Source organism: Hippopotamus amphibius, chromosome 7 (genome assembly GCF_030028045.1).
Source record: "Hippopotamus amphibius kiboko isolate mHipAmp2 chromosome 7, mHipAmp2.hap2, whole genome shotgun sequence".
NCBI classification, from domain to species: Eukaryota; Metazoa; Chordata; class Mammalia; order Artiodactyla; family Hippopotamidae; genus Hippopotamus; species Hippopotamus amphibius.
Genome location: NC_080192.1, coordinates 137,762,081 through 137,776,227, shown reverse-complemented (window position 1 = coordinate 137,776,227; position 14,147 = coordinate 137,762,081). Strand labels below are relative to the sequence as shown.

General features: G+C 37.0%; 1 protein-coding gene across 2 annotated transcripts in view; it reads right to left on the bottom strand.

The window, feature by feature from the left end:
- The window catches only part of NBAS (NBAS subunit of NRZ tethering complex), a 320,076-nt gene that overhangs the window by 253,366 nt on the left and 52,563 nt on the right, over window positions 1-14,147 (bottom strand). For both annotated transcript variants that reach the window (XR_009054733.1, XM_057742162.1), the window contains exon 11: window positions 11,168-11,236. Coding sequence is in view for 1 of the 2 variants with exons in the window: in XM_057742162.1 (XP_057598145.1) it covers window positions 11,168-11,236 (69 nt within the window). In the remaining variant the exon portion in view is untranslated. The remainder of the gene's footprint in view (window positions 1-11,167; window positions 11,237-14,147) is intronic.

Genomic DNA, 14,147 nt, shown 5'->3' with positions numbered 1-14,147 from the left:
AGTATTAAAAAATATTCCTCTATATCACACATAGATTACCATGAGTTCTCAATATCTTTAGGGGTTGATGTTGACAAAATTATGAATTTCTTGAACTTTGGGTCCACATCTTTACAATAATCTTTACTAGATTCTGTATGAACACAACGTCTGGAATATTACATCATGGACAAGCCACAAATTCATGCTGTGAAAGAGAAGGAAAGGGAGAGGTAGGAAGAGAGAGATGAAGGAAAAGAGAGTCCAAAGGGTGATGGAAATAAAAGACCAACCAGAGGATAATGCACTCCTTAATTAAAGAAACACATTAAATGTGTAAGATTTTCCAGACCTGCTGGCAAATAATTCAATTTAAGGAATCTAAGTGTTGCCACAGAACAGAGACACTTTGTAACACACTGATTTTACATGGCCAACTCTGGGGCACATGACAAAGACTTGCCTTCCCAGTTCTACTTGTCCAGATAATCTCTCAGTCTTTTTCCCATGAGGATACCGGGTTTGCTCAGTTACCACAAGAGAAATCATCAGAGCAGAGATGTTACCTGCCTATCAACTACAACAGAACCAGAAGAATTGAAGAAACACTAATTAAAGACCTATTTCCCATTCAAGCATTTATTAAGCACAGGGTCTAAGGTAGTTTCCCCACAAAAAATAAGAGACCAGAAAATGGCAGTCCACAACCATGTTTCTCCTGAATATTTAGAAAATCTGGCAACACAGGGCCCAAATGGCAGTGATCAAGTGGGACTAGGTAGTATATGCCCTCTTAGAAGGCTCATAAGCTTTCCGGTTAGCCAAAACCCCCATCCTTCTATACTGTGGCCCCAAGATCGAGGCCAAAAGCTGCAGAACTGAAAACTAAAGATGACTATACTGAAAAACCAGAATTTACAACTGGCTCAATTCACCATATTATCTACCTGGCCTCTGTAGACAAAGAGTTCAAATTCTCAGGTCTAAAATAACTGGGGCACACTAGCCATCAAAAACAAAGAGAACAGTCTCAGGAAGTGAGGAATACTGCTGGATGAGTGGATAGACAAGAAGATTAGCATCCTCTAATCTCCTTACTGAGGACTAAAATAACTTTAACAAGATATAACAGGTCTATCCCACAATGTCATAATTAAACTTAAGAAAAGCTAAAATACAAATGCCTGGGAAGGAGAAGTAATAAAAGCAAAAGCACTTCAAGCAAATTTTAAATATATCAGATTTCTTCCTCTGTGATTGAGACAGGGGAACGAGTAGAAGATGAAGGACCTGGCATCTTCCTTTCACAACTCTAAAGTAAATTAGCTCCATGGTTTTGCACAAGACGGGCTTCTGAAGCATAGATTTGTGTTAATTAAAAGAATCCTCCACCCATCCTTTAGAGTTTACAGATGATGCAACTGAAGACCTGAAGGGTTATGACACTTGCCTGAGATCATCATTCAGTGTAAAGAGCAGAACCTAAACCAGATGTAGTCCTCCATCCCCGCTCACCCCCTTACGGCACCGTGATCACTGTCCTCACCCGGGCCACAGCCTTTCCAGGGATGACAGGCATGCTCCTCAGTGGAAATTATGGTCAAGTACACTTTACCGCTCCATCACCTGAATAATTAGTCACATGTGGCGAGTACAGTAACCCACAGGTACTTCATACACTTCATTAAAACCCCCACTAAAAGTGCTTTGAGAACAAGCAGGAAGTTTATGAACCTCTTCAACAAAAAACAACCCAAAAAATGTACACTGAATTATGTGAGTAATTTAACAAGAGCATCATGACCCGGGAAATAATGAACGAATATGCTAAATTTCCTTTTGTTTTCATCACTCCCTCCCTTCCTTCCATCCTTCCTGCGTGCTTAAGCAATAAATATATTAACTAAAATGGCACCACTTGCTTTTTTTTCTTGATCCCTAGTTTCATTTGATGCCATGACATCCACACTGCAAACTTACCATTCCTTTCCATAGCATTTTGTTGTAGAAATCTGTACTCACACACACACACAAAAGTAGAAATTGCAGCATAATAAATACCCATGGGCCCAACAACCATCTTAAACAACAAACATCAACATTTCAAGCTTGTCTCACATGTCATCCCTCAGTCACCACAATGCCCTTAGGGACTTCTGTCCCCTGGAGAATTTTAAAGCAAATCTCAGACATAACATGCATAGACATTAAGTGTACCTTTCTTTCAATTCCCACATTATCTATTTAACTTTCATAAATATGCAGAGTAAGAAGATAACGGTTATTAGCAGCAATTGAATTGTAGCCAGCCAATGATAGACAAGTCACCTATGTTACTTTAAAAACACAGTGATTTCCTTCTGAAATATAAATTCTGCTTTTTATTTGTAGAAACTTTTCTGAGTATCTATAGCATGCTGGGCATTTCTGGCCCAGAAAGTAATTTATTATCCTGACAGTAACTGTGACACAAGATGTAAAGCCACAGTTAGAAAATCCATGCTAAATTCTGTGAGCGGAGTCTGCAGTATTTGGAAGTCTGAATGCCTGCTGGTTGGCAAGGAAGAGAATTCAGGTGTGCGAGCTTTGGAAATAAGAGGAAATGGCTTTTCAATCAACTGTACATCATAATAAAAGTAAACCTCTAAAATTCAAACCATTACCTCTCATACTGTATTAAGATTTTTCAGCACAGGTGGATAACAATCTTCTTCTATTCTCCTCCATTTGAATTAAGTAGTTGTAAAGGCAATAAAATTTAGGCGTAGCTATAATTTCCACTTTGGTTAAAATGTATCTGTGAATTTCTTTCACATTTCTCAACTATGAATGCCACTTTTATTTTAATCATCATTTCAACAGTTGGAATGTTGGTCAAGAATACATAACTTGACAAGGAAAAGCAGAAAGCTCCAAGATGAGGAACAAGACGAGGATGCTCACTCTTGCCACTTTTATTCAACATGGTACAGAAAGTCTTAGCCAGAGCAATTAGTCAAGAAAAAGAATTAAAAGGCACACAAATTGGAAAGGAAGAAGTAAGATTGGCTCTGTTTGCAGATCACATGATATTATATATATAAAATGCTAAAGACTCCACCAAAAAACTGTTAGAATAAATAAATTTGTAAGATTGAAGGATGCAAAATCAATGTACAAAATTCAATTGCTTTTCTATACAATAACAGTGAACTACTGAAAAGGGAAATTAAGAACACAATCCCATTTATAACAGCATCAAATAGAGTAAAATACTTAGGAATAAATTTAACCCAGAAAGTGAGAGAAATATACACTGAAAACTATAAAACATTAATGACAGAAACTGAAGAAGACATGAATAAATGGAAAGAAATTCCATGTTCATGAACTGGAAGAATTACTATTGTTAAAATGTCCACACTGCCCAAAGTGATGTACAGATTCAATGCAACCTCTATCAAAATTTCAATGGCATTTTTTTACAGAAAGAGAAAAAAAAATCCTAAATTTGGATGGTACCACAGATGACCTAAGTAGTCAAAGCAATCTTGAAAAAGAAGAACAAAGCTAGAGGCATCACATGTCCAGGTTTCAAACTATATTACAAAGCTATAGTAATCAAAACAGCACAGTCTTGGCATAAAAACAGATACATAGGTCAATGGAACAGAACAGAGTAGCCAGAAATAAACTCAGGCATATATGGTCCATTAATTTACAACAAAGGAGCCAAGAATACACAATGAGGAAAACAGTCTTTTCAATAAATGATATCGGAAAAACTGGATAGCCATGTGCAAAAGGATGAAATGGACCCCTAGTTTATGGCATATACAAGAATCAACTTTAAATGGATGAAATACTTGAATATAATACCTGAAATTGTAAAACTTTTGGAGAAAACATGGAGTTGGGTAAGCTTCTTGACATTGGTCTTGGCAATGATTTTTTTGGATTTAACATCAAGGCAAAGGCAACAAAAGCAAAAACAATGTAGGACTACATCAAACTAAAAAAGCTTCTATACAGCAAAGGAAAGTATCAACAAAATGAAAAGGCAACCTATGGAATGGAAGAAGATATCTGCAAACCACATAACCAAGAAGGGGTTAATATCCAAAATATACAAGAGACTCATATAACTCAATAGCAAAAAACAAATAACCCAATTTAACAATGGGCAAAGGATCCAAATAGACATTTTTTCCAAAGAAGACACACAAATGGCCAACAGGTATATGAAAAGTTGCTCAACATCACTAACCATCAGGGAAACGCAAATCAAAAACAATATATCATCTCACAACTGTTAGGATGGCTATTATAAAAGACACAAGAGATGATAAACGCTGGTGAGAACATAGAGCAAAGGGAACCCTTGCACAGTGCTGATAAGAATGTAACTGGTACAGTCACTATGAAAAACAGATGGAGTTTCCTCAAGAAATTAAACATAGAACTACCACATGATCCAGCAATCCCACTTCTGGGTATATATCCCAAGGAAATGAAAACATTATCTCAAAGAGATATCTGCACTCCCAAGTTCACTGCAGCATTGCTCACAACAGCCAAGGTATGGAAACAACCTAAGAGTCCATCAGTGGATGAATGAATAAAGAAAATGTCACACACACACACACACACACACACACACACACACACACACACACACTGGAATATTATTCAGCCTTTAAAGAAAAAGGAAATCCTGTCATTTGCAAAAACATGAATGAAACTCGGAGGGCATTTTGCTAAGTGAAATAAGCCAGATACAAAAAGACAAATACCACATGATATCTCTTATGTGTAGAATCTAAAACAAAAAGTCAAAATCATAAAAACAGTGAGTAGAACAGTGTCTGTCAACCAGGGGCTGAGAGTTAGAAGAACAGGGAGAGGTTGGTGAAAGGGTACAAACTTTCAGTTATACGATGAATAAAGTCTGAGGATCTAATGTATAACATCGGTAACTATAGGTGATAATACTGTATTGTACAAATGAAATTTGTTGAGAGTAGGATTTAAATGTTCTCACACATATACACAGACACAGAGTAAATATGTGAGGTGATGCATGTATTAACTAACTCAATGGGGGAAAATCCTTTCACAGTGTATATGTACCTATATCAAATCATCAATTTAACTATCTTACAATTTCTTTTTTTTTTTAATTTCTTTTTCTTTAATTTTTTTTTTTTTGGGGGGGGGGCTGCATTGGATCTTCCTTGCTGTGCAAGGGCTTTCTCTAGTTATGGCAGGTGGGCTTCTCATTGTGGCGGCTTCTCTTGTCGCAAAGTACAGGTTCTAGGCACACAGGCTTTAGTAGTTGTGGCTCACAGGCTCGAACACAGGCTCAGTAGTTGTGGTGCATGGGCTTAGTTGCTCCGCAGCATGTGGGATCTTCCCAGACCAGGGACTGAACCCGTGTCCCCTGCATTGGGAGAGATTCTTAACCACTTTACCACCAGGGAAGTCGACTATCACTTACCACCTGCTTCAGTTTACTCTATGAGTTTTTAACTTTGGTAAGTTAGTATCACTGGGTAGACAGCATGGGGCATAGGAAGAGGACTTTACAAAGATCTTCTTGCACAGTAAACTATTTTCTTACATTAGTAATTCATTTATGGCCCTTCTAATTAACTTCACTGTCGATTCTCCTATTTGCCTCCCCATCTCAAATCCCTTCCTAAAACTTTTCAAAATATATTTTCCTCTTACTTAATTTAGTCTTTGTATAGCAATGTAATACTAACAAAATACTAGCAAAAGTAATAATGTGAACATTATTTTAAGTTCTACTTCTCATTTATATTAAACCACTAGTTCAAATGTCCATTTGATCTTGTGTTAATTAAAAACAGTAATTAAAGCCTTCTACTACTGGCAGCAATATTTGGAGTAGAAACTGTGTCTTCTCTCAAACACTGCAATAAAACTTTTCAACTGTCCTTTCTAAGAGATTTTTTTTTAATGTTAAATATCAGATCTTTTTACTGAGATTAATTTAAATTGCCTCACTTTCTTCAACTGCCTATCATCTACATAGAACAATCAAAATTGGATGATTTCTGGGCCTTCCTTGGTGGCACAGTGGTTAAGAATCCACCTGCCAACGCAGGGGACATGGGTTTGAGCCCTGGCCCAGGAAGATCCCACATACTGCAAAGCAACTAAGCCCGTGTGCCAAAGATACTGAGCCTGTGCTCTAGAGCCCGCGAGCCACAACTACTGAGCCTGCGTGCTGCAATTACTGAAGCCCATGCCCCTAGAGCCTGTGCTCTGCAACAAGAGAAACCACCACACTGAGAGGCCAGCACACTGCAACAAAGAGTAGCCCCCACTCACCACAACTAGAGAAAGCCTGCGCGCAGCAACAAAGATCCAATGCAGCCAAAAATAAATAAAACAAACATTTTTTTAAATGTTCATTGTTTAAAAAAAAAAAAAAGTGATTTCCAATTTCATTATACCTTTCAAATGTACAAGCTACATTAAAATGAAAGTACTGAATTCTAGGGCACACATTCAAAATGTTCTAAATTACTACATACGCTTAAAGGAAAAGAAAAACTCAGCTCAATAAAAGGTGAATTTGTAAGCACTGCTCTTCCAACACTCAACAATTATTTATTGATTCTTACAATATTCAATAATACATAGGACATGCCAGGCACTGTTTTATACTCTGGGGAACCTGCAGTTAAAAATAAAAAACATAAACCCCTGCCCTCAAGGAGTTCAGCAAATATCCTAACCCACTGAAGTTTAGAAGTCTGACCCCCAAAAATAAATAGAAACCTATTTTCAAATCAAAAGAAAGTCATCCTCAAAAGCCTGGTTAACAACCTGAGGCAGGAGGAGAAACTGCAAAAGTATAAAGGAAAGAGAAAAGCCTCTGGGGCAAGAAAAAGTTTCCAAGCTAATACCCTTTTTTAAAAAATTATTTTTTAAATATAAAACTTTAGCTTATTAAAACTGTGAGATATTGTCATGAGAAATGACATGTACACCAATGAAACAGAAGAGAGAGCAGAGAGAGCTATAATGTACCCTCTGTAAATGTCTGTCTTGACAGGGGTGGCATTATATAAATTAATTAGGAAAGAATACAGCATTGAATTAATGGTGCTAGTCACACAGAGAATATTAAATTAGATTCCTACTATATCCCACAAAAACAAATTCAAGATGCATTGAAAACTTGTAGGTGAAAAGCAAAACCATGAAACTTTTAAAAGAAAACACAGAACATCTTTACAACATCAGGGTGTGGAAGAACTTCTTAAGACCTCAAAAGCCCAAAGCATGAAGGAAAAGATTTAAATTTAAACTTTCTGGGAGAAGGAAGGATTGGGAGTTTGGGATTAGCACAGGCAACCTATTACACATAGGATGGATAAACAACAAGGTCCTACTGTATAGCACAGGGAACTATATTCAATATCTTATGATAAACCATAATGGAAAAGAATATGAAAAAATATATATATATGTGTGTGTGTATATATATATATGTGTGTGTCTGTGGTTATATATATATAACTGAGTCACTTTGCTGTACAGCAGAAATTAACGCAAGATTGTACATCAACTATACTTCAATAAAATTTTTTAAAAAAATAAAAAATAAATATAAACTTTCTGGTGGGACTTCCCTGGTGGTGCAGTGGTTAAGAATCCACCTGCGGATGCAGGGGACACGGGTTCGAGCCCTGATAGGGGAAGATCCCACATGCTGCAGAGCAACTAAGCCTGTGTGCCACAACTACCGAACCTGCGCTCTAGAGCCCATGAGTCACGACTATTGAGCCCAGGCGCCACAACTACTGAAGCCCATGCCCTAGAGCCTGTGCTCCGCAACAAGAGAAGCCACTGCAATGAGAAGCCCGTGCACCACAACAAAGAGTAGCCCCTGCTCACCCCAACTAGAGAAAAGCCTGGGCACAGCAACAAATACTCAATGCTGCCAATAAATAAATAAAGAAATATTTATTAAAAAAAAAAACTTTCTACTGACAAAAGCTCAAAAGAAAATTTTGATTATTAATATAATCTTCAAAAGATAATATATGCCAGGCAACCAACAGCTGATTATTTTGTTTTGTTTTTTGTTTTGTTTTTTTTTAATTTTTTATTTTTTATTTTTTTGGGGGTACACCAGGTTCAATCATCTGTTTTTATACACATATCCCTGTATTCCCTCCCTTCCTTGACTCCCCCCTCCTCGAGTCCCCCCCACCCTCCCTGCCCCAGTCCTCTAAGGCATCTTCCATCCTCGAGTAACAGCTGATTATTTTGAATCATGTAAATTTGGAGCATACTAAACAACAATTTAAAAAGGACCCATAGACTACTAATTATCAGCTCAATGATTATGGATATAAAGAAATTAACAGATCAAAACAGGAGGCACCACTATCATTTATCAAGTGCCCACAAAGTAACACTGCCTTAGCTATTTTATATATATTCCCTCTAATAAGGTCCAATCAGTGTTGCTACTTTATAGTCTGACAAGTGAATAGAACAAAATGGACCAAATATTAACCATATGGTTACTATACCGGAAAGCAGATCCTGTTTAAAAAATAGTAGTAGTAAAGAGATAACACATTTTAAAAGAGAAATATAATTGCTGCCAAACTTGAGTAGTGAAAGAGATCATTCTTTCCGAGATAAGAGGTAATTTTTAACTTGGGCTACTTTTAAGTACAACATATTTTGGCTTCTGCTTCCTCAATTGTCCAACTAAGTGTTTAGACAAAAGCCAACAAGAGGTAGTGAAAAAAAAAACCAACTCAAGACCAGACCCATCTCTTACACTAACTAGGTAGGTGAGTTTGGGAAAGCCATTTCTCTTGAGGCTTTAATTTCTTCATCAATAAAACAGGCATTATAATGCCATTTAATGCAAGCTTCCTGTGAGATCACACAAAAGGACTTACAAGCTAGAAAGTGTTCACAATAATAAGGAATTATTAGATAATCTCTGTGAGATCTTTCAGCTCTAAAATGATGGTGCTAAAAATCTATGCCCATAATTATTTCTGGGCTAGGAACCACTGAGTACAAATAAGATACTCATATAATATTCAGATATTTACTGAAAGGCCCTGGTTTTGGAGTACTAATCTCATAAAGTCTTTTTTAAAAGTCCAAACACTTAAGGATTCCGGTATAAGGTGTCACAAAGAAAGATCAAAATATAAAGAAATTAGTCACTACCCTCTCCCTCCTTCTGTTCAATCATAGAAGATACTGATAAAAACAAGAAAGAGCCGAGTTCCACACAAAAGAATAACCAATAGTAGGAGGCAAGGTAGCCTGAATATGGAGTTTGCAGGAGGTAAGAAAGAGTAAAAAGAAGATGGTCACTTTATACTGATTGAACAGAGCTACAATTGCCTATTAATACACTAATAAACACAGCATTTAATATGTATAGGATATGATAAAAGGAGAGTCATGTATCAATATATCAATCCCCAAATAATTCTTGTTCTAAACATGCTGCAACAATCGGTCCAAATAAAATAACTACAGAACACAAACAATACGAGTCCGTGGATCCTACCCCACAGCAGAGTGGAGCGTTCTGCAGCGTTCTCTGACCTCTGGGACTTTGCACACGCTGCTCCTGGGCTGGAAACACCCAGCCTTCCCCTATCCGCCTGAGGAGCTCTTAATCACTTCCAAATCAAGTATCGACTCCAGAGTTCAATGGTCCCTCTCTGCACCTCATTGGCACTTCATATCACATTACAAAAGAGCTTATGAAATGTGTCATACTGTACTGTTCTATAGCTGCTTCTACATCTGACTCCCCCACTACACTGAGGGCTCCTTGAGGACACGCACTGCATTCTATTCATCTATTTATTCTCAGCTCTAACACCATGGCAGGCTCAAAGCAAGTACTTGTTGACTGACTAAAAGAATAAATGCTGGAACTCCACATAATTACCTACTTATCATCAAAACAATAAAAAATGAATCTTTTAAAATTTATTAAAGATAAGAGTTATTATTTAGACAGAATTAAAGAGAATGGGGAAAGGATCCAAGGAGAAAAACAAAGCAATGCTCTCATGCACTAATATGGTAACAGAAACACCAACAGAGGCAACACAGTAAATTAGAAAGGACAAAGTACATGGCAGAGGCCAAGGCATTCAGTTTTGCTTATGGTTCTTCATCTGCAAAATGAAGACAAACCCCATGAAATGACTGAAGAGAATGCAAACTGGAAAACTGTAAACATACAGGAATTAAAAATGAAAGCGACTTTCCAGACATAAAGAGTAGTGTTATTGCTCAATTCTACAGACAGAACACCAAACCAACACAGAAGACATGAATTAGTTGACATCAAGGGCACAGAAATAACTAGAACTCAAAATTTTAAATATATTAAATACAAATGCTGCAAGAGAATGTTATATTTCTTAAATTTCTAAATTTCTTACAATCTCCCTTAGTTTAGTAAAGAAACTGAAGAAACAAAAATTAATTTGTTTGATATAGGAAGGAGTATGATTTGAAGCCCCATGTATGTCAAGACTCTTTTGAGAGCCGTGCAGAGGGAGCGACTGTAACCACCTCCCTCAGAGACAGTGCCTAAGCAGCTCGGTATATTTGGGAGGAAACTGTCGAGCATCTTTGCCATGAGTCCATGTTTCTCCGACTGAGGAAGAAAAGAGTCAAGCCCACGATCAATGCTGCTCACCCTCTTGGAACAACAACTAAGGACAAGACCTAAAATCACACTCATGTTTCTCAGTTTCCTACAGGAAAAGGCTGTGATCTCAGATTTAGGAAGGAATTTTTTTTTATTTTAAAACCAACAAACATAAGGGATATATATGAACAAGGATACAAAATTTCCAAGATAAAACAAGGAACTTCAAAGATATATAATGCTTCCAGGAGAATTCTTTGAGCTATATCCCCAGACCCAAGAGGACTAGGTTCATTCTTTAATTTTTTTTTCATTTTCTTTACTGAGATAAGAATGATATATATAGTAAAATGCACAAATCTTCAGTGAACAGCTCCATGCATTCTTATTAACACATAAACCCATGTAATGTATAATTAAGAGCAAATTCAGATGAAAATCTATAATATTCAAGGTTCATTCAACTTTGTTTCCTGAGGGGACTCTGGTGAAAATGTTTTGTAAGTCAATTTGTATTACCTGTTCTTGTCCCTGGCGACTGTAAAACTTGCCACTTAACATCCTTAATAATCCCAGTGTCTTTGGTACCTACAAAATAAACACACATCACACAAAAAAGATCAGTGAAGGCTTCCTCACTGTTTAAAGTCCTTTCATCGGGAAATGAAAACTATAGCATATCTAATATTTTAAGAAATGGTAAAGAAAATCATCAATAAGTATCAGAAATCTTGGTGAGACTTGTTTTTGTTTGGAAAAAAAAAATCCACCAAGCAACAAATCTTATAAAGTATACCCATAACCAAATGTTTTTTAAATACACACATAAAAAGTCTAGTACAATCTATGCAAATTAGAATCTGAGTGGCTCTTCTCAATAAGGCTGTCCCAGGTTACCATTTTATCCTAGCATCACTATGGAAAAGGTCAATACGCACAAACAGAAATTTCATTCATGAAGAAATTGATCCCATACTTCAAAAATACCAGAAAAAAAATCATTTAGAAACAAGTATTTGAAATAATAAAAGAAGACTATGTTTGTCTCTAGATTTAAGAAATATACTTACAACAGCAAAAGGGAGAGATGTATATAATTTTTTAGAAATGAAAAAATAAGTATTGCTGAAGTTGCAGAGAATTTGGAACACTAGTACGTTGTTGGCAGAAACATAAAATGGTACAGCCATTGTGGAAAACAGTCTGGTAGTTGTTCAAAACTTAAACAGAATTACCATATCACCCAGCAATTCCATCCTAAGTATATACCCAAAAGAACTGAAAACAGGAGGTCAAACAAATACTTGTACACACAAATGTTCATAGCAACACTATTCATAACAGCCAAAAAATAGAAACAGCTCAAATGTCCACTAAAGAATTGATAAACAAAATGCAGTATATCCATGCAATGGAATATTATTCAGTCATAAAAAGGAATGAAGTACTGATGTATGTTACAATTTGGATAAACCTCAAAAATATGTTGCTAAATGAAAGAAGCCAGATACAACAGTTTCATATTATATGATTCCATTTACATGAAATTTGCAAAACAGGTAAATCCACAGAAACAGAAAGCAGGCCAGTGATGGCCAGGAGCTGGGGAGAGGGGACAAAAGGAAGTGAGTGTTTAATGGGTTTGGCATTTCCCTTTGAGGTGATGAAAATGTCTTGGACCTAGATAGTGTTTGCGTAACACTGTGAATGTACTAAATGCCACTGAACTGTACACTTTAAAATATTTAATGGTCAATTTCATGTTATATGAACTTTACCTTAATTTAAAAGAGAAAAACAGGGCGGGGGGTGAAGGGGAAACTGAGACGAAGCGAGAGAGTAGCAGCACAGACATATATATACTACCAACTGTAAAATAGATAGTCAGTGGGAAGTTGTTGTATAACAAAGGGAGTCCAATTCGAGGATGGAAGATGCCTTAGAGGACTGGGACGGGGAGGGTGGGGGGGACTCGAGGTGGGGGGAGTCAAGGAAGGGAGGGAATACGGGGATATGTGTATAAAAACAGATGATTGAACTTGGTGTACCCCCAAAAAAAAAATTAAAAAAATAAAATAAATAAAAATAAAAAAAAAAAAGAGAAAAACAGAGAGGGCTATTCTTAAGCTGAGGTTAAAAATGTTCCTACCAGAACTTCTGAGTAGCTGAAGACATTACTGATGTCCTAGCTCCACACTGCCTTCAAAAACAAGAAAATACAAGAAGGGAAAAACAAATCTACATGAAAACCGCACCCTCAGCTTAACTAGAAGATAAAGGATAACCCAAACTTCAAAATTATTGTAAGTAGAGGGGCTTCCCTGGTGGTGCAGTGGTTAAGAATCTGTCTGCCAATTCAGGGGACACGGGTTGGATTCCTGGTCTGGGAAGATCCCACATGCCTCGGAGCAACTAAGCCTATGCACCACAACTACTGAGCCTGTGCTCTAGAGCCCGTGAGTCACAACTACTGAGCCCACGTTCCACAACTACTAAAGCCCTCGCACCCAGAGCCTGCGCTCTGCAACTAGAGAAGCCACCGCAATAAGAAGCCCGCGCACTGCAACGCAGAGTAGCCCCCACTCGCCACAACTAGAGAAAGCTCGTGCAACAACGAAGACCCAACACAGCCAATAAATTAATTTTTTAAAAAATCATTGTAAGTAGAAAGAGAAATACCACCAAATCCCAGTGTGTCATCTCCACTGCTCTTGCCAACCCCCACGTTCCCACCCACCCCAACCCAGGCCCACACAAGGCTTGGTGGTGAGCAAAAGCAGACTGAAAAAATACTGCAGGGTCCAGGCGGAGAGATGAGACAAGCTAGCAAAGGGACTAGGGTCAATCTAGAACCACTGCCAAAAATTATAGTCTAAGAAAACTTTCCAGAAATGAAAAAAGACCTGAATCTATATATTGAAAGAGTAAACAGGTACCTGGGAAAATTAACCCAGAAAAATCAACTCCAAGAAATATTCCAGGAAGGATATTAGATTTCAAAGATAAAGAAAATCCTCAAGGCCTCCAAACAAAATGGCCAAATAACATACAAGGAGGATATAATTTGACTTACATCAACTTTACAAATTCTACATCCAGAGCAAAGCAACAATAGTGCTGTGTTTTTTTTTTTAATTCAATGAAAGAATGGGTAAACCAAAGATTTCATATCCAGACAAGTTTTCCTTCAAATGTCCAGGTTATGAAAAACAATTCCAAACACACAAGAACTTAAGGAACTCTTCATCTATGAGCTTTTCTCAAAACATCTATTAGAGGATAATTTCATTCAACCAAGAGGTAACTGAGAAAACTTCAACCAAAGTGAAAGTGAACATTTTAAAATATATACATGAACATCTATGACTAAAGAAACGCGAGAGTGAGGGTTGAAACTATTATATAAATATTGTGTATTTTAACAAAATAGAAATAACACAACTAGAAAAGGGAGGAAAACAGAAGGGGAAAATAAAATCAACTGATTTTAGTATAAGCA